Source organism: Ammospiza caudacuta, chromosome 2, assembly GCF_027887145.1.
Source record: "Ammospiza caudacuta isolate bAmmCau1 chromosome 2, bAmmCau1.pri, whole genome shotgun sequence".
Taxonomy (NCBI): Eukaryota; Metazoa; Chordata; class Aves; order Passeriformes; family Passerellidae; genus Ammospiza; species Ammospiza caudacuta.
Window position 1 is genome coordinate 52159460 of NC_080594.1, and position 19666 is coordinate 52179125.

Below are 19666 nucleotides of genomic sequence, written 5' to 3' on the forward strand. Positions count from 1 at the left end.
GCTGGAAGTTATCTCACTATAGCAGCAGCAATGGCTGAGAGTCCAAGCTAAAACCCCCAAAGTAGCTGCGATCCTTTGCATTTGTTTCATTGTGTGTGAGGAGATGTTTTCTTGCTGAAGTATTTTAACTAGAAAAGGAAGGTATTGTCTATGAGCTGGTAAAAATTTGTTCTCTTATTGATTATCATTATTTTTTTAAATATGTGTGCAAATGTATGCATGTATCTCAATATACATTAATCTAGATTACATTTGAGTGTATACACTTCGATACATACATGGACATTAATGTTAAATTCTTTGCCAATTTTGTCATTAAAAATCAAGATCAGCCACCAGCAAGGCATTTGTCACTCAGAGGAAAGGAGCCAGGCAGTTAAATACAAACAACACATTAAACAAAGATAGAGAGGCACGCACAGGAGTGGGTGTGGAGTGTACACAAAACTCAATCTTTTTCAAGTGCTTAAAGGCACACTGCCTGTCTGAAGGAGATCATATTACCCTCCTTTGCTGAGCAGATCCTTTAACACCACCAGGGAGGTGGTGCTGGGGGACCAGCCCTTGCCACAGACAGCTGGGCATGCTGCAGCTTTCTGCTCTTCAATCTCCTGAGTATTAGGAACATTTTCAAAGCAGCACTGCCCACTCCTCTCCAGGTGTCTCATAGACCTGGAGGATTTCTTCCACTGGAAAAGGTGCCGTGAGGTGCTCTTTATAATCCCTATACCACCACTGACCAACAATCAATTACTGAAAGGTGACCACCAAGTCCCACTGGACATGAGGACAGTGCTCAGTTACCACTACAGGCGAACACCAGGGTGCTGCAGCTCACTCAACTGCTTTCCAAACTGTCATGGCTACTGGCTGTACCAAGGTCAGAAAATCCTCTCATCCCAGGACAACTTCCAAGATGGCAAAGACCATCCTTTTGCACAAATTCAGATAGGAATTCTCAACTTCCCCAAAATTTCAAAGCAGGCAAACTTTGGTTTTGTCTCAATACCTGCAGAAAAGTCAATCTGGGTTATTTGTGATGATACACAAAATCCATTTTGAAATGAGCAGGTTTTTTTGACAAAAGGAGGGAGGTTTCTGCAGTGGAAGTCATGAGAAGAGTACTTCAAACACCCAGAATTCAAGCTTCAAAATCTCCAAAATAGAAGTTGTGACACCCTTTCTTCTGCACAAAGCTCCAGCTGTGATTATCATCAAACATGTCACACATTAAGCCATTCAACAGGGAAAAGTTTGGATAAACACTAATTCCCCAACTGCAGAAACACACACCATATCATGCTTAATTTGCAGTGGGGAATTTGATGCTCCAATCACTTTCCAACTGGGGGCACAATGGAAGGCTGGGACAGGGTACAATATCAGATCTCCACCACCCAAGTGTTGCAAAAACAGGTTAGAGAAATACATTTTAAACTCTAACCGGGTATAGTGCACCCTGCCTCAAAACAGGGAAAACAGGAGCAGCCAGATAACATGTTTGTTTTGGCAGGGCTAAATCATGAAACCAGATCTTCCTCTCCCCAGCCTACTGCCTATCATCCATAGCTGTACCAGAATAACCACCTGGGGAATCACCTGAACACCACCACCACTGCAACAAACTCAGCACTGTGACTACAGCTGAGTCAATGGCAGGCCACCACAAACAGCAGCCAGGGCAGAAGAGAGGGAGGTGACACTTTCCAGGATAGATGCCCATCTGAGAAGCACCATCCAGTGAAAGGCACCCGCAGTGCCCTCAGCCCTTTTAGCCCACACCTCAAATTTCAGCTGGTAACATCCTGTCAGCTCAAAACAGCACCTGGATGTTTTGAGGAGGACAGCAGCACACTTGCCATCCACAGCTCCTCAGAAATAAAAAAGTTAAGGAAATGTCTTCCTGCCTAGCCATTAAAGGGCATCACACCTCTCTAATTACATGAATCACTATTTTCTGAAGAAAAAGCATCTAACTGAAAAGTCTCCCATCAGCTCTACTACAGTCTCCTCAAACAGTTTCTCAGCATGACTTCAAATTACACCTTGCAAGAAAATTGCTTGATTTAACTCCCTCAATTTGTCATAACACCAAAGGGGATCTCCACTGATAATTAAACTTCCCAAATGAAAGCCTGAGACAGACTGGCAGCAATTCTCTTGAAACAACCCATCGTCCATAATCTGCCAGGGACTCAGCCTTGGTATTGAACAGAAAAAAATAATGTTCTGGGAAACAATATTAAATAAGTGAGCTTCTGTCACGTTAAACCCAGATAAAATGAAGACAGAACTTTGCTTAGCCAAAAGCCCTGGCCATGTCATTCAGCATAAACCAGTGCTTGGAAGAAGGTGGGAAATGTCCCGTAGGGGATAAGGAAGTAAGTTAGACAGCAACAGAAGTTGGTTTGTTATTAAAACAATACTGGGGAAACAAACAAAACATTAAGAGCCCCAACCTTCATGCAGAACAAAAAGTATCCTGTACAGACATGGGACACATCCAATCATACTGATAGAAGAAAGGAAAGAGAAGACTTCCCCAAACACCATTATTTTTACCAGGAACGAAGGGCAGAGCCAAGTTGGGACTTTCAGGTGCAGACAAGGGGCAGATCAAAGTGGGTATAAACACTTGGACTTTGCTACATCCCTGAGCAGCAGGGAACCGGCAGAGGCCAGCAGCTAGGTCATGGAGAGCAGTGGCAGCTCCAGCTGGAGGCAGGACCATGAGGCAGCTGCAGACCCTGGTCACCCCTGCCAAGTGACCCATGAGCATCCTACCTGAGTGACAGGCTGGGCCATGGACCTGTGGCCACCCCTGTGCATCAGCATGTCTGCACATCAGATGCTTCTCAAACAGGCACACTCCCAGCACTGCTGAACCAATTAAAAAACTGTCCCAATTTAAAAAATGCTGTCCCAATTAAAAACTTCCTCCATTACCATAAAAAGTACAGAATTGAAGCAAAAGATCCCTTTCCCTTGCTGGGAAAGCAGGAGTGTTGTTTCTGTGAATGAGATGGAAGAGTTTGAATAGCTTTTTCAGAGAAAACACTCTGTAGCAAACTTCAGAGGAATGGCTCACATAAGGGAGTACTCAGCTGAGCTGGACACACTCATTCAGGGAGGAAGGGGAACAGAAATTGTATGTGGTCAAGTCACGGGGCTCCCTGCCTTATGCCAAGGTGATTGTAGGCTTCTGAGAAAGGTTTTGCTATCCCTGGGTAACTGTGTATGTCAATTAAGCATTTAGAGTCAGGATGGATAGGGCTTTGAATAACCTCATGGCAGGTGGATTGTACTGCATGGAACTTCAAAGGTTCCTTCCAATCCAAACCATTCTAGGATTCTATGAAAATTCAAAACACACTACATCACTCCTTTAGGCTCCTGCAATCAAAACTAAGTAATTAGCAAAGTAATTAGAATACATTTTTGTTAGTTTAGGAGTTTTTCCTCTGGTTTGCAGGCATACAAGTGCTTGCCCCATGCAGAATTCCAAGTGAGACCTGCCAACTCTGCACCCTGGTGTGGCTGTTGAAGGGTGACTCAACACAGTGGAGCAATTAAGAAAAACTTCCCTTTTTTGAAGAAACTGAAGGTAATTTCTCATTGAGCACACCAGCTGAATTAAAAAATATATTACAGCCTTCTGAGAGCGCTTGCATGACTACAGACCTAATACTAAAGCTTTTTGCAACTATGATTTACACCATAAAAAAGAGACACTGACTGTGAAAAGAGTTAAAATGTTGTTTGCTTTTAGATTCAGTATTCCCACATTCCAGCCATAATTCAAGGGCTGGGGAGGGATCAACTCCTTCCAAGCATCACGTGCTCATCACTGCAGGCACAGACAAGCACTTCACACCCCTTGCTTGGCAGGTGTGTGCAGCAGACGCATGCTCTCCTGCAGCAGAGAGGCTGTTGCATGTCTGCAGCTCCCCAGGTGCCTCTTCCAAGTAATTCCTACTGTCAAGTTCTTCAGAAAGGCGTTCCCCTAACAGGCAGTGCCCTGACGCACACTGGAATGAAAGCAATGACTGAATTCTACCATCTGATCCAACTAGTACTGCTCACTGACCAGACCCACCCCACTGACCAGGGTCACTCAGTGCTGAATGAGACAGTGCATGACTTGGATGCACCAATGCCTCAGCTGCCTTGGAACAGCAGGAGAAGCTCCCACATGAGGAAGCCCTAAATGAGGCAGCCTGGGTAGCCCAACTGAAGGCAGAGGGGCATGCTGAGCACCAATGGTGTGGCCACACTCCCAGGGTAACTGGGATATGGCAATGTTCCATCTTGTTGGGCCAGTAAACGTCTCCCCTACCCTGCCAGCCCATGGCACGTGCCTCACCAGGGACTGTCCTTTTAGGATGGGACTTGGTTGTGCAGGTCAGTCACAACACCTGGCTGCTACGTCTACAGGACATGCCTACATCAGTGTAGCCTAGACACACACACACAGAAAAACAGGAGCCGAGGATGGTGCAAGGAGGTGGAGCAGAGGAGATAAAGTATGGGGCTACGTGGAAAAAAATTCAGTCTTAAAGGTGTTTTGCATACTATTCCACAAGCCATCACTGCCAAGACTTCACAGCCTAAACTGAGTGACTTACAACAAAATGCCTTGGAAAACTGCATCTGTTTTAGGCATTTAAGTCTAAATTAAGTACGGAATATGGCAAATCATACAAGCATCATGTTGGATTAATATGTCAGTGGGGTAACCAACCATTCCTGTTTTCACACACAACCTAGTTTTGATATATTCTACTTAAACAAATCTCATCAGAAAAGTGCTAGAACACTGATGTGGAATAAATTTCACAGTGAGGTAGGTATAGAGGATTTTTTCCTTTGGGTAAATACTCTTTTCTTAGGCACACGTTCACCATTCAGCTTTCTCCTCTTCAGAACAGGAAAGCTGCTGTTTAAGTAGAGTTTTGCCTCCACCTAACTCAAACAATCATGGCTGCAAAGCTGCTGATATAGGGAAGGACTGGGGAAAAGAAGCATACAAACACAGCATATTTCATATTTATCTCAGAACTTCTACCAAAAGCATGACAAAAGACTTCCTGCTCCTTTTCTGGATCAAAGCAAGACTTGCTAAAGTTTGTGGGATTCTAAGGGGCTTTTCCCCTCAAAAAGCAAAGATGACACTGACCAGCCAAACTGTGGGCCAGACCATGACCACATATTTCACATCTCACTGCTGCCAATGTCACACAGAAGGATCCTGCACGCTGGCCAGCCCCAAGAGGGGTTTGGGCAGAAAGCTGCTGGATGTGACAGCTGAAGGAGCAGTGACAGCAGGTCATTGCAATACAGTGATACCAGGAGGTAAGAAATGCAAAAACTTGGCAGACTTGGCCTGAACCTAGACATGAAGCCACTGGAAAACACCATGCAGCTGCCTCGTTTGTACAAGGACAAGCATTACCTTGTAGATACCCTTACAGTTTACTCTGCTATCTGTGTGGCAGAAAACCAGGTCTTGCAACCCACATGTCTCTATGAAGAAAGCTTGTTCAGGCTCCCTTGGAAGCATAAGTCAACTTAGAGCAGTAATTAAATCCTGTGAGCAAAAAAGACCAGATCTGTCATCTACTTTTTATTCAATCCCTCCAGTGTAGTAGTGATCCAATCTGTAGGCTAAAATCTTACTCAGTTTTCTGAATGTATTAGAATTGCCACCTGCATCTCCCTGCCTTTCATGCAGAAGCCTGGTCTGCCCCAAAAAATGCTCCTGCAACCCAGTAACAGAGGTAAGTGAAGCCACCCAGCACACAGTGCTGTCAAGGGAAGTTATACTGCTATCCTTAAAAATAATTGTGTCCCTAACAGCAAAATGCAGTGTTTGGAGTAAGTATACACTTTTTACTGGGAGAAAAATTACTAATATAATCCAGTCTGCTCAACTTGTTAAAACAACGTTATATTTTTCCACATCATCATTCTGGCATCAAAGGAAATCATTCCTAATTATGTTTATGGGACTGAGGGAATAGACAGAGACCTAGATATGACAGTCTTGGAGAAGTGTGGTGAAATGTATAATGCAACACCTCTCAGAATATGTACAGTGCCATCTCTCCCCATGTCACTTACCTAGAACAAGAAACTTTGAAGTATAAGAAGTTCTGCTGCTGCAAGGTGCTTTAAGTGACAGCAAGAAGGAAACAAACAACTGGCTGTAAATATTCTGCTTAGCTCCCCTGCACTAGGACTTCCAAAAGAAAATAGGTGGTTTTAAAGCAAAGTAAGTGAAACAAATGATAATTACCATTTTCCCCCAAGGGCCTGAACAGGAGCATGAAAAGTAAAGCACTGCTGTTGTGTTTTTGATGGTGCCCAACACCATACTGCTCTGCGCTCCAGGTATTCCCTTTGAAGAAAAAAACAGGTTCAAAAATGCTGCAACATCTGTGACGGCTTATCTGGAGCAGCCAAAGCACAACAGTGAGGCTTCATCACTTGTATAAGTTTTTTTGGGGGATCATCCATGTTTGTTCACATGCCAACTAGGTTATGAGGGGTAGGACTCCTCTTGACTAGCTTCAGCCCACTCCAAAGCAGACATAGGGAATCATCTCATCCCCCTCTGTAACCAACAGGCTAAGACAGGCACCTCAAGGCATGAGCTTTTTCCCTTTGGAGGAAAGACAGGAGCTATGGCCCTCCAGAGGTACCTGCTTTCCCCAGTAACCATTACTAGTGCAGTAGAGACTGCACTACTCCAGCAAACATCCACAAAAACTCCACCAGACAGATGCACGAGACAGAAGACAGGACTGCACCTAGACCCAGCTGAAGCAGAAACACCTTGATGAATTCTGACTGGTCTTTCTGTGGACAGTTCATAAAAGGATGGTGAAAGTCTTTGAATAGTCTTAGGGGTATTAACAACTCAGACATGCACTTTTCTCACAAGAGCAACAACTCCTGCTTGTTCCTGCTTTCCTCAAAAATAATAGTGTTTTCTGGAGAAACTATTATTGGGATTTCAGGACTGTCCAAGCACTGATCCTAGCACTTCCAGAGCAAAGCATAAGCATTTTGCTTCAGCTCTTTTCCAGTTACTTAGCTGTTACACTTTTCACTGTATTGCTTGTGTTGGTACCTCTCCTGAATTATAAAGCTGCTAGAAGCCAAATTTCTGCTCCCATCTCACAGAAGTTCTCACTTCCAAAACCCCAACAAACACCTATTGTTTTTCTCCTCCAAGATGTAGCACCTCCACCCTAATCCAACATCCAGCTCATGACTTCTGGCTGCTGTACCTTCATTTTGCTTCTGGTGCCAGAACATTTTGCTCCTTTCTCCCAGCCAACTTCACAGTCAGAACAGTCGTGCCTAATGCACCTGGGGTCAGCATGGACAGACAGACAACAGTACAGCACTTCTGCACTTCAACCCAGATCAGCCCAGTGCTTTATTCTTCTCAATGGCCTCCCCAAGGGCTTTTGGAAGCTACAAGCACGCAAACCAGCCTGTCCCCGCAATGTGAGACAAACAGTAAGACTCATCACATCACCTATGTTACAGGTTATCCTGTTTTGTGCACTTTTAGAGTGAGAAAAACAAACAAAGTGGCATGCAGCAGCACCCATTGCCAGGGGATTATATCACATGGGTCATCAACCAGCTATCAGGCAGTGTGCAACCCCCAGTAAAGTTCAATCAGCAACCTAATGACAGAAGACTACATTCTGGTTACTTCAGATAACTAATTCCCTCTGGAATATTTTCTAAAGATACAACACATTATTTACTTTGTTAGCTGAAACTGCTTTATAAAAGAGTGACTTCAACAAAACAATCTTGTTCTACAAACTCGATCATGTGTTTTCCAACTAGTTTATTTTAAGAATTTGTCAACTGACAAAAGCAAGCTATTCTTAAACTTAAGGAAACAGTTCATTTATCAAATTACAGTACAGTTTCTTGTACAGTGCATTACTCCTGCTGCATACACATTCAAATAAACCTCCTACATCAGCACTCCCAAATAAAACTATGACTAGCATCACTAACTCTGGGTCAGCACTGACTGCAGCTGACCCCAAGCAAATCTGCCAGAAGCAGTGAAGCAGCTCCCCACACCACACAGCCTCAAGGCTGACCACAGCTGATGGTCAGTAGCACCAGCCTCTCCTCATACAGAGTTAAGTCAGGATTTCCTAGCTCATCCTTCAGGAGCAGCAAAGGGGCTGTGTCACATCCCCATCTGCCTTTGTCACTACTGGAAGGCAGAGCCAATAAATCCCATCAGGATCAAGCCAGCATCTCCTCAGCACATCTGCAGACAAAGTAACTCACTCTCTTTTCCTCCTGCCCCACTCTACACCAATGCTTTTAGCATCATAGATATGGGTCAAGAGAAGAAAATTAAATGTACCATTTTGTTTTCTACTCACTTAAAGCTGGGATACAACTGGAAGCGACATTTCTGAAAGGCTACCGAAGTCTAGTTAACCTGTCCTCAAGGTTGAGGAACTTGCTAGATCAAGAGTGAACTGAAGGTAGCAGAGGCAGTAATTGCAATAAGACCCCTGCCCTCCTGCACTCTAGCCATATTTCCCCCTCTCTTCTTTCCCATCTGCTTTTTCTTCTTTTCCCACTACTCCTTTTTCCCCCCTCCCTCTTGCACACACCAGGCGAGCAACTGTGCTCAACACCGGCTAGATTGGAACTCGCTCCTGTCATCTCAGAATCATGCTGTTGTTAAGGTTGGAGAAGGACCCCAGGATGACCAAATCCAACCATTTGCCACGTCACACAACTGAAAGCAGAGACACAGCACACAGGCACACCACCATGAGAATGAACACTTCCTGCCACATGGCAACAGATTACACAGGAAGAAAGGAGGAAGAAAAAAAAAAAGAAGGGAAAAGAGAAGGAAAAAAAAGAAGAGGGAGTGACAAATCTTTCAACAATAACCTTAGAACTGGTTTCTCCAGTAACTGGTTAAAGAGTTACTAGCTTTTTCTTCTCTGAAATAATGCCTTCTGTTTATAAAAAATATTGCAAGGAGTCAAGAGCATATTGCATCTCAACCACACGCACGACTGAACTGCCTCAATTAGAAGCCTAGCAGGCCTCGGGTTTCTGTTACAGCCCACTGGAAACAAGATGTGCCTTCTGAACACACTCCTCACTGTTAAGCACAGTCCTACAAGCAGCAAGACTCAAAATTTCACAAATATCACCAAAGTGGCATAAGTCAGGGACTAAACACCAATTGGCTCCCCTGCCCAAGAAAAGGCTTTATTTCAAAGCCAACGTGACCATCTAAAGCGTGCACGTGATGGAGCACAGTCAAGGTCTGACCCTGTCAGATCACTCAAAATGCAAGATACTTGAAGTAATTGAATGTAAAGTAACTTTCAAAGCTTGTGGCAAAGCACAAGCTTGCTCCTGATTTGTGCCAAGGTCAGCACTTGCAGCTAAGGACCCTGTGCCATTACACAGTCTTTTGCATTATGTGGAAAGCTTGTCCAAAAAATGGTCCAGACGGCCAATGAAGGTGACAGAAGTCCATAGAGCACCTGACCAGAACAATAAACTTGTGCCTGTTCTTTCCAAGTTTTCATTGTATTTGCCTCTAACTTGGAGATGGCAGACAGTCAAGCATCAGCACGTGAACGAACAGCTTCAAGAGGCATTGCTGTGCCACTGCAGAGGGTCACACATGACACCTGCACCGCCATGTGTGACCACATTGCCAACACTTGTCCCCGTGGCTTAGCAGAGTCCACAGAGGTGGGCAAAGGGAGGCAGGGTAGGGTATCCACTAGTTCAGCTGATGTTGGACTTCACCGGGCAGTCGTAGCTCAAGCACAAAGTAACGTTTGCAAATAACCACAGGCAAGCGAGCCATCTAACTCGTGAACCTTCAGCACCATCACCATCAGCTCTTCGGCCCAGAACAGCAGCCTCTGTAGAGCTGCAAGTGCCCTTCTGTCACTAATCTATACAGCACCTACAAAAACATCACCTTGCTCCAAAACTAAGGTTTCCAGCAGATGACAACAGAACTAACTAGCAATTTCCTACGTAGTCTCAATCTTTCTCTCCAGCCTTAGCTGCATACAAATTTCCTCTTAAGGATTTTTAGCGGGTTCCCCTTGCTCCACCCCATCTTCCACCCACATTCATACACATGCAAAAAACGATAAGACCCATATGTGAGCCAGAACAGCTGCCTGCAAAGCGCTGACAGCCCAAATGGAGAGAATTCCCCGTCCTGCTCACAGGAGCAGGTTCGGGAGCAGAACCTAGGATACGGGCCTGGCTATGAGCCCTATGGGCGATACTCGCATTCTCGGCAAATTCTAAGTCTCTTTTGCAATTTGACGAAGGAAGCAAAGCCCAGCATGGCAGCCCCCTGGGAGCCACCCTGGAAAGGCCCTCAGAGGCACGGCCCAGGGTCTCTCCACGGCACCTGGGCCTTCACCTCCAGCTCAGCATGTTCCCTGCGCTGCTGGCACGGCAGAGGAGACAGGCAAAAAAAGGGAAGGGGGTGAGGGTCAGGCGAGGCGAGGGGAGGGGGTCGCTCCGGCAGGGACGCGCCGCGGGGCCGGCTGCGGCCCGGGATCGGCCCGAGAGCGCCGCGCCCGCTCCACCGCACCGCAAAATGGACGCGCCGCGTGGGGCCCCCGCCCGCTCCGTCCCACACTCACCCAGCCGGGGGCTCGGGCAAGCGGCGAGGCAGCGCAGCCGCGACCCCCCGCTCCCCGCTGCCGCTTTAGACCTCCTGCACGGGCGCGCCCGCCCCACCGCACCTCCCAATGAATGGGAGGCGCTGTTCCAAGTGGGAAGAGCCATACGTGTGTAGGGGTTGGACCGCGGGTAGCCTACGGCGGGTGGAGGAGGAGGCCGGCGTCTCCGGGCGCGGGAGAACCGCGTGGCTGGGCACGGCCGCGCAAATCGCCTCCGGGGGGCAGGAAGGGGCTTCACACGCCAGCCCCCTGCAAACACCCCATGCCGCTCGTTTGGCGTGCGCTGAAAAGCTACTCGGCTTTTCTTTTTCTCCTGATGCTCCCTAGGAGTGAGAACTGAGGGGCAGGGTTGGACTAAACCATCCATTCGGCTGTAACACACATCATGCTCTAAGAGCTGATGGATTCTGCGGAACATGGTTGAGCAAGAGATGCCGGCGTGAAATGGATGCGGTGGGTATCACAGAATGTTAAGGGTTGGGAATGGACCTTAAAGGTCATCCAGTCCTAAACTCTCCTGCTGTGGGCAGGGACACCTTCCACTCGACCAGGTTGCTCAAAGCATTATCCAATGTGTCGTTGAAGACTGCCAGGGTTGGGGTATCCACAGTCTCCCCAGGAAACCAGTTCCAGTGTTTCACCACCCTCAGAGTAAAACATTTCTAATATTTAACTTAAATTCCTCCCTTTTCAATTTTTACGCATTACTTCTTGTCCTGTCACTACAATTCCTGACAAAAAGTCCCTTACCAGCTTCCCTGTAGGCCCCTCTAAGATCCTGGAAGGCTGCTCTGAGGTCTCCACACAAACTTTTCTCCAGGCTGAACAGACCCTGATAAGGGCACTAGAACAGCATTTCACTCACTTGATAAGGAACACTTCTTACCAAGGACAGTAGAACAGAACAGCACAGCCTTGGAGAAATAAATGAAGGATGTAACTTAGGCAAACAGAATTCATGCAAAATGCAAGCAGGATGCCAACTCAGCTCTGCAGGGCTGAAACAGTAGAAGTTAAGCAAAACAATCTTGCTGTACTTAATCAAAAGCAAGGATCAAAGAATAGCCCCCTGAAAAGGACACTGGACTTTGATGATGGACCCTCAAAGAACCAACAGAAGGACTTTGATAAGAATTGCGACTGCGTAAAATAAAGTTAAGGAAGTGGGGATAGCTAATGAACATGTAATCAGCATTTATGATAAAAAATGTACACTTGACACTCAAGGCATCGATTAGAGGAAATATCCTCCAGCATGCTGTAATAAAGAATGCCTGCCATCTAGTACTCAGAATTGTGCTAGAAAGTTTCTATCCAGCTAACTGCGGTACCACGTCTCTCTATATGTCTTCTCAGGAGAGCTGTTTGTCTTGGTTTCCAAGACAGATGTCTGCTAGGGAAGGCAGAAAAGCCTCCCTTGGAATGGAGACTATAAGCCCCCTCCCTCCAAATTATTAGAATCTTGACATTAAGGGTCTCTTAGGCAAAGATATGGGAATAGGAATAACAGTTCTTTACTGATATGTATAATAAAGCAAACAAACAGCAACTACACCAAACAGAGCCCGGAACCCTCGGTGCAGTTCCGGTCACGGCCGGCAGGGGCGCTGCAGTTGCGGTGACTCCCCGGGCCTGCAGGGGGCGCTGCGGGGCGGGCTCGTGGAGCACGTGGCGATGGCGGCTGGGCCCAGACGGGAAGGGATGCAGGGGAGGCTTCGCTTCACAAACCCCGGAGGCGGCCGATCTCGGTGCCCCTGACAGGACTGTCGGAAGCAGCAGGCTGGAAACAGCAGGAATGAGCAGAAATGCTGGGGCAGGGAACAAGAATGTCCCAAAACTCCACGCCAAATAGCTGGAACCTGCCTGGTGTCCTGGCAGGCAGGGGAATGTGGGAGCCCAGAAGCAAAAGGAAGGTTCCCTGCTGAGTCACGGTGGTGGTCGGAGAAGGCAGCAGGGACAGAGTCTCACAGTGCTGGCAAATCCTCTCCACAATGCCCACAGCCTGTCTCCCCTCCGTGCCGAGAGAGGGAGAGCCAGGAACTGGCCTCAGCCCCTTCTCTCAGCCTGAATCTCTCCGTATATCAGCCACCCTCTCCACCCCCACCCCAAAAAAAAAACCTCCCAAATCCTAAGAGTTCCCCTAGACTGCCTGTCTCAAGCCATCAGTTCTGATTAGCAACTCAATGGGAAGAAATTCTACAGGTTTCTACATGTTTCCACAGGAAAGAACAAAAAAAAAAAAAAAAAAAAAAAAAAAAAAAAAAAAAAAAAAAAAAACAAACCAAATCCAATGCCCAACAGTGTCCCAGTCTTCTTACCAACTATGTGACCACTCTTTGGACTTGCTCCAACTGTTCCATGACCTTTTTATGCTGGAGACACCAGAACTGTGCACAGCACTCCAGGTAGGGTCTGACAAGAGCAGAGCACAGGGGAAGAATCACCCTCAGCTTGCTGGCCGTGCTGCTTTTGGTGCAGCCCAGGATTCAATAATGGTAGACACTGGTGGACTTGGATTAGGCTTTTGACATTACCTCCCATGAAGCACAATGCTCCCAATCTGGAAAATACACTGTTGATGAAACTTCCATGGCTGACCCCAGAACTATGGCAAACAGCCCAAAAGAGCTGTGGATGTTGGAAGAACAGTATGGTATCTGTGCCATGCTTGACAACATCCCATTTCCATTACCATTCATAAGAGACCACTATGGTAAAACTGTCCAGCGTGCTGCAGGATGAGATAGCATCTGAATGTGAATCTTGAAGAAACACCAAGATTCACACTGTCCAAAATAAAGTGGAATTCTATAAAGGAGGAGAGTGATAGTTAAGGAAAGAAAACCAAATAAGCAGTGAAGAGCATCTGGCTGAGCAACCAATTAAAATTGCATCAGAGGAGGTTTAGATCAGCTATTAAGTAAAACTTCTTTAAGTTTTAAGAAAAACAACAAAAGAGTTGTCAAGCAAGGGAGCAGGCAGCCCCGGGAAGCAGGGAAGTCACCCTTCCTGAAGGTATTTAAAAGATGTGTAGGGACACAGGGCTTAGTGCTAGACTTGGCAGCGCTGGGTTAATGGTTGGACTTGATGATCTTAGAGGTCTTTTGCAACCTAAACGACTCTGTTTGGAAAGAGATCAAGAGATTAAAGTGGATCCCAAGAACCATGTGAGACTGATGCATGGGACTAATGGTGCTAATGAAAAATACCACCCAAAAGAACTGTATGTTTCTAGTAGAGCACCTTAATTGAAACTTATATAGTACATAGAAAGTAATTATGAAGCTGTAAACAATAGTGCCAAATTTTTAGTATGGTGCTAATTTTGGCATTTAACCATAAAGAAATACATCTACTCGGTGGAATCCTGAAAAAACACTGGTAGGAGCCACAATAATTTTAAAAAAGTGCAAGGAATTGTTTTTCTTTTCCAGGACAAAGGTAGAGTAGAACAGTCCTTCAGTGATTAAGAGCCAAAGGTATAAACACAAAAGGAAGAAAAAAATTGTTTAATGTCAATTACAATTGCACCATGATCATTAACAATTGCCCACTGGAGGGGCTAGATGACATTTTGGGGTAAGCATTCACAAAAACCCCTAAAAATGTTTTACTGCTGTGTTTCTTCATCAGCTGCTCCATGTGAGATCAACAACTATACCTGTCACGTTGCCATCTGCTTCCGCTTATCACTTCCATAGAGCCCTTGCCCTCTGTTATTATAGATGTGGTTGCATAAATAAGGGGAGCGCTCATCTGAGATAATGGCTCCTAAAATTGTTCTGGGAAAGAAACCCTCTCTTTTATGCCAAGCTGAAGTACCCAAGACACCCAAGTATTAATAAATAGGAAAAAGACCCTAACCAAACAATGGTTCTGAAATTTCTTTCTGCTGGAATTACACTCTGTATTCAAAAATCATTTCTCGTACCTTAATCCTTCCTTGCTCTTTAATTAATCAGCTGGTCTGCCTGTCATAGTTCATTATCTGTGGAACCCATCCATACCAACTAACAGTATCTCAAATGATCCTTAGACACAAGAGCTGTTAACACAAGCCTGTGGCCATTCCCTGTTTACATACAAGCACCCAGTTATGGAGGGTAAGAGAATGTAATAGTAGTAATAGAACCATTCTGTTCCATAAGCATTTTCTGTCTTCAGCAAGCTTAGCAGAGCAATAAAAAAGCAATCCATACAGCTGTTTGGGGAACAGTGCTTAGGTACATGCCCTATGTTTCACTACCAAGCACAGATGTTGGCTGGATGTGTGAAACTAAGTGTGACATGAATACTGCCTTGCCTACCACAAGACATGATAGGTAAGGCAGTGAGAAGGGCAGAGCTGCTTTGACTAAGCACTTCAACATTTTCTGCAAAATTTATCAAGCCAAATGTGAAGATGTAACAAAAGGTGTACATGGAGTAATGCAGAAGTTGTCTATCAGTTTAACCAAAAAAACCCCAGTTATCCAGTGGCTAATGACTTCTCACAGTACATGACTGAAGTCATCCAAGATGTCTCAACAGCATCTGTGTCATTTGTATCATCCCAGTCTCAGAAGCTAGACTTGTGTTACTAAATAAGGTTGGCTTGTTCTCTGTCTTTGAGAGCACAGCACAGCTTACATCCATTCAGCAAAACCCTCTTCTTCTCCAAAACAGCTCCTTAGCAGGGTGACCACCTCCAAACTGCTCACTGGGAAGAACAATCTGATGCTATCCCATGAACTGTGCACAGGCATTTCCTGGGAGAGGGGTGTCTTGCATAGAACGTACCTGTAGCAGGAACTGTTCAACACCATGGGCAGTTGAGGAGTGGCACACCATCCTGAGCCCTCACCATCCCTTTATTTGCTGGTGCAGGTGTAGCCAGGGGAGGCTGGAGCTTTGCTGTGAACCTAGAACCAGACAAGATGGTGTTGGACATGTGGCTTTGGCATTTCCTCATGAGTAGCTCAAACACCACACCAGTTGTAGATTTTAGCCTCCAGAACGTGACTTTCTCTCATTTACTAGCCAGAAGAATAAGACATCTTCCTTAGCATTGTACATTTTGTTCCCAGAGCTAAATTAACTTCCTGGCATTACAAGCCTGTGTACCCCCCTAGGTCTGGCCCTTGATGATCCAAAGTGTAATCCAAATACTGTGTTTGATCTCAGCCTCCTACTCTGTACACAGCAGCCCCACTTCCTCCTTTTTAAATTTTGTTTCCATTTATACAGCTAACAGACCTTTCCGCATCCATCTTCACAGATCTTCGCAAGGTCTAACTCAGCTTGACTTTTGGCATTTGATGCTATATTCCTACAGTTTTTGACCTTCAAAGCATAGCTCCATAGACTAACTGACCTCTTTATCTGTTCCCACAGAGTGTTTACACCTAGCATCCTTCCTTGAACAGTCAATTATCCAGGTAACTGGAGAATGTCCTTGTTAGTTTTCCCTTTGTTTAGCATACAAATTCCAGAAGGATTTTTCTACCTCTGATGTAAAATCTCATACATCCTCATATGCAACCCCAGATCTTGTCAAATTGATTAACTCCAGTCACTACTTTTCTTAAATTTCTTTATGCTTTCCCTGTGGAAAAACAAACAAACAAAACTCAGAAAGATATTTTTTAACCTCTTCCCCATTCTACTGAAATGCCATAAACACTCTGATCCAATATTTTTTAATTCTAACTGTAGTTCTATAATTCTTCTATAATATATATATAATTCTTCTATAATATTCTTCTATAATATTTGGGATGCAAAACTGCATCCCAAATACATGCCCTTTTGCCTGTGGAGATACACAATACCACATCCCTTTATTCTTGAGTCTGCAACTCTGACTCACATTGAGCTGTTGCCCACCATGAGCCCCAGATCCTTTTCTGCAGGGCTGCTTTCCAGCCACTCCTCTTCCAGCTTGCATCCTCCATTACTTTGTTCCAGGTGCACAATCCAGCATTTGGACTTGTTGAATTTCATGCTATAAATCATAGCCCAGTGTTCCAATCCATGTAGATCCCCCTACACAAAGCCCCCTGTTCCTCAGGAAAGCCAAAAGCAGCTCCCAGTTTGGTATCACCAGGAAGCTCAGTAAAGGTGCACTGCCCTCCTGCATCCAGATTGTTGGGAAGTACAGGAACAGGAGTGGCCCTGGAACTGATCCCTGAGGAGCACTGCTGGGGACCAGTCACCAGCTGTACCCCCTTCACTTCACAACCCTTTGAGCTCTGCCCTTCAGCCAGTCCTTCACCCAGCACACCATGATGGTTTTACATGCCATGTTCTTCCATACTCAAATCTTGTTTCTGTGCTCCTCTTATATTGCTCACATACACCCTTTGCACCTTCTTCCCAGAATGGGCCAGGCTGGAAGGGACCACAGTGGAGCATCAGGTCCAACCTGTCTGCTCAAGCACGGTCATCCTGAACATGTGGCACAGGATTGCAACCAAACAGTGCTTCAGTATTCTCCGGTGGGAATATTTTCTCTGCTGCTTCTCTTTATTTATCCCAGCTTAGTCCTTGCAGTAATAGAGAGGGTTTGTTATTTCTGCCTTCCTACCTGAATTAAAGACAGTCTCTTCTTCAGCAGGACCAAACTGTGACAGTAGGGCTCCTCTGTACGACAGGAACTAGTGGCCCTGCATCATTTCCAGTCTCTCTTGATAACCCAGGCAAGCCTTAACTCTCGCTCTGCCCCTGGTCTAGGCGATGCTTTCTGGGCACTTGAGCAATGTCCGGGAGAAAAGCCAGGCAAGCCACGCCACAAGCGAGCAGGCCGTGCCTGTGACCACCACTGCCAAGCACAGTGAGAACGATTAGCCGGGACCCTGCTGGCATCGAGGGCGTGTTCACACTTTGAATCCCCAGGAATCCGAGACTGAGGAGCAGCCTCCCGCCCGGGCCCATCCCAGGCCCATCCCGGGCCCATTCCGAGCCCATCCCGAGCCCATCCCAGGCCCATCCCGGCCCATCCCGGGACCATCCCGGGCCCGCGGCAGAGCCGGCGGCGGCCCCGGGCCCAGGCGCCGTCCTGGGGCGCCCCCGTGCGGGCGGCGTTGGCCTTGCCGCTCCCGTTCCCGTTCCCTTCCCGCGGCGGGATCGGCGGAGCCGCCTGCAGCCCCTGCCCAGCCCCGGGAACGGGATCGGCTGCTCCGCGGGGCTCAGGCCTCAGCTCTCGGTGGGTGTTTCTGGGGCTTCACCCTGTCGTCCGCCGGGCCGCACCCCTGAGGTCCCCAGGATTTACGGGGGCTCCTGTCACAGCCGTCACTGCCGCCTCTAAGGACAGAGCCTCGCTTCCCCGGCTTGACCTCCCACCACCAAACCTTCCTCTCTCCAAGAAGGAGCCAACCCACAAAGACATTTGGGCACCTAAACCCTCCGGTTTCAGTAGGATGTTGGTACCTAAATACATGTGTTGGTCTTAATTTCTTTCACATTCTCCAGGCAGTGTGGAATTTCCCACTGAGCTAATGGAGAAACTCCCCAAGAAACCCCCTAAAACCCTCCTTTACTGACATAAAAATGAAGCGAAAACCCCGACCGTGTGGCCGTGGAGCACCTGTGTTCCATAGAGGGGGTGGTTGTGTTTCTTCACCAGAAATTACGTTGTACCCATGACACAAAAGGGAAAACATGTAAGGGGAAAACCACTCCGACCCAAAGACTGTGCTGTAGTGAGGCTGTGTGGTTTGGCTAGCTTAAATAAGATGGATGCAGTTTGCAAAGTGCTGCTGGAGCTAATGCAGTCTCCCAAGTCTTGGCCAGGTCAGACGCTGAGCAGGGTGACTGCTGAGCCCTCCTGACACCTCCAGTGGGATCAACACAGTGGGGCACTGGCTCAAATCAAATTATCCTGATGCTGGCTATTACTCCAATGAGAGCAGCCTTCCTGGATGTGGCCTGGGAGAAATGCTCCTGAGGGAAAAGCATCCCTCCTCCTTATTTAAAGGTTCCCATATTGCCATTACTGCAGCTTTTACTTGAACCTGCTGAACCAGAAAATGCCCATACTTTGACCCTCCTCCATTTGACATGTCCATCATCTTCCCCACAAAAATTGCACACCCTCTAGAAATATCCTTTTGGTCTCCCCATTTCTTCATGAAGCATGGGGTCATTGCTATCCACAGCTCATGTCCTTGCTGACACGTAAGTGTCCTGTTTCCATCCAGGACAGAGTTAATTTTTGCAGTAGCTGTGAGGAGGGGAAGCCTGGAGTGGTGTGGACATGGCTTGGAAGGTATTCTGTACCAACTCATGTCAGTTGCTGGTGCCGGAGTTAAGGGACTTTCTGGCTTCTGTGGAGAAGGACTTTCTTTTCCAGTGAGGAGAAAGTGTGCTGTGGTGGGGAAGAGCTGCTCTGATATTTGTTGGGGCTTTCTGCATATATAGTTTTTTTGTCTTAAAACTTTTATTATTAATATTGCTGTTAGTGTTTGTTTTCTTATCTCATTACTCTTTCCAGCAAATTGTTCTTATCTCAATCCATGTTCTTTGCTTTTTGTGCTTCCAACTGGAGGGGGCAGGATGATGAGTTATTTCTTTTTAGTGGGACTACTAAATTGAAGAATACCACTCCTAGACAACAACATGCCATATATTACTTGGGTTTACAAATTTGCCATCTGTTCCTGGCTACCAAATCTTTGTTCCTCTGAGCTAGTGGCTCTTTTTCTATTTTTCTTTTTGCCTGTATTACCCTATCTAGACCCTGCTGTCCATCAGAAATGGATGGGCATTTTCCATTTTCCATCAGAAAACTCTTTCAATTTCCTTAAAAAGTAGATCCTTCCAGGTCCATGGTCTGGCCTAGCTCTCACAAAGAACTTCAGATCCTCTCCTCTCCTTCAGGCGCCTTGTTTAGGCTTTTCCATTCCTTCAAACACAGCATTTCTTCTTCTGTATTCAATAACCCTGCCACAATG

General features: G+C 46.3%; 1 protein-coding gene across 2 annotated transcripts in view; it reads right to left on the reverse strand.

Annotated features, from left to right (window-relative positions):
- Positions 1 to 10865, reverse strand: part of SLC7A1 (solute carrier family 7 member 1) — a 37288-nt gene extending 26423 nt beyond the window's left edge. For both annotated transcript variants that reach the window (XM_058825302.1, XM_058825301.1), the window contains exon 1: positions 10698 to 10865. In XM_058825302.1, coding sequence (XP_058681285.1) covers positions 10698 to 10842 — 145 coding nt within the window. In that variant the 5' untranslated portion in view covers positions 10843 to 10865. The remainder of the gene's footprint in view (positions 1 to 10697) is intronic.
- Positions 10866 to 19666: the final 8801 nt, after the last annotated feature.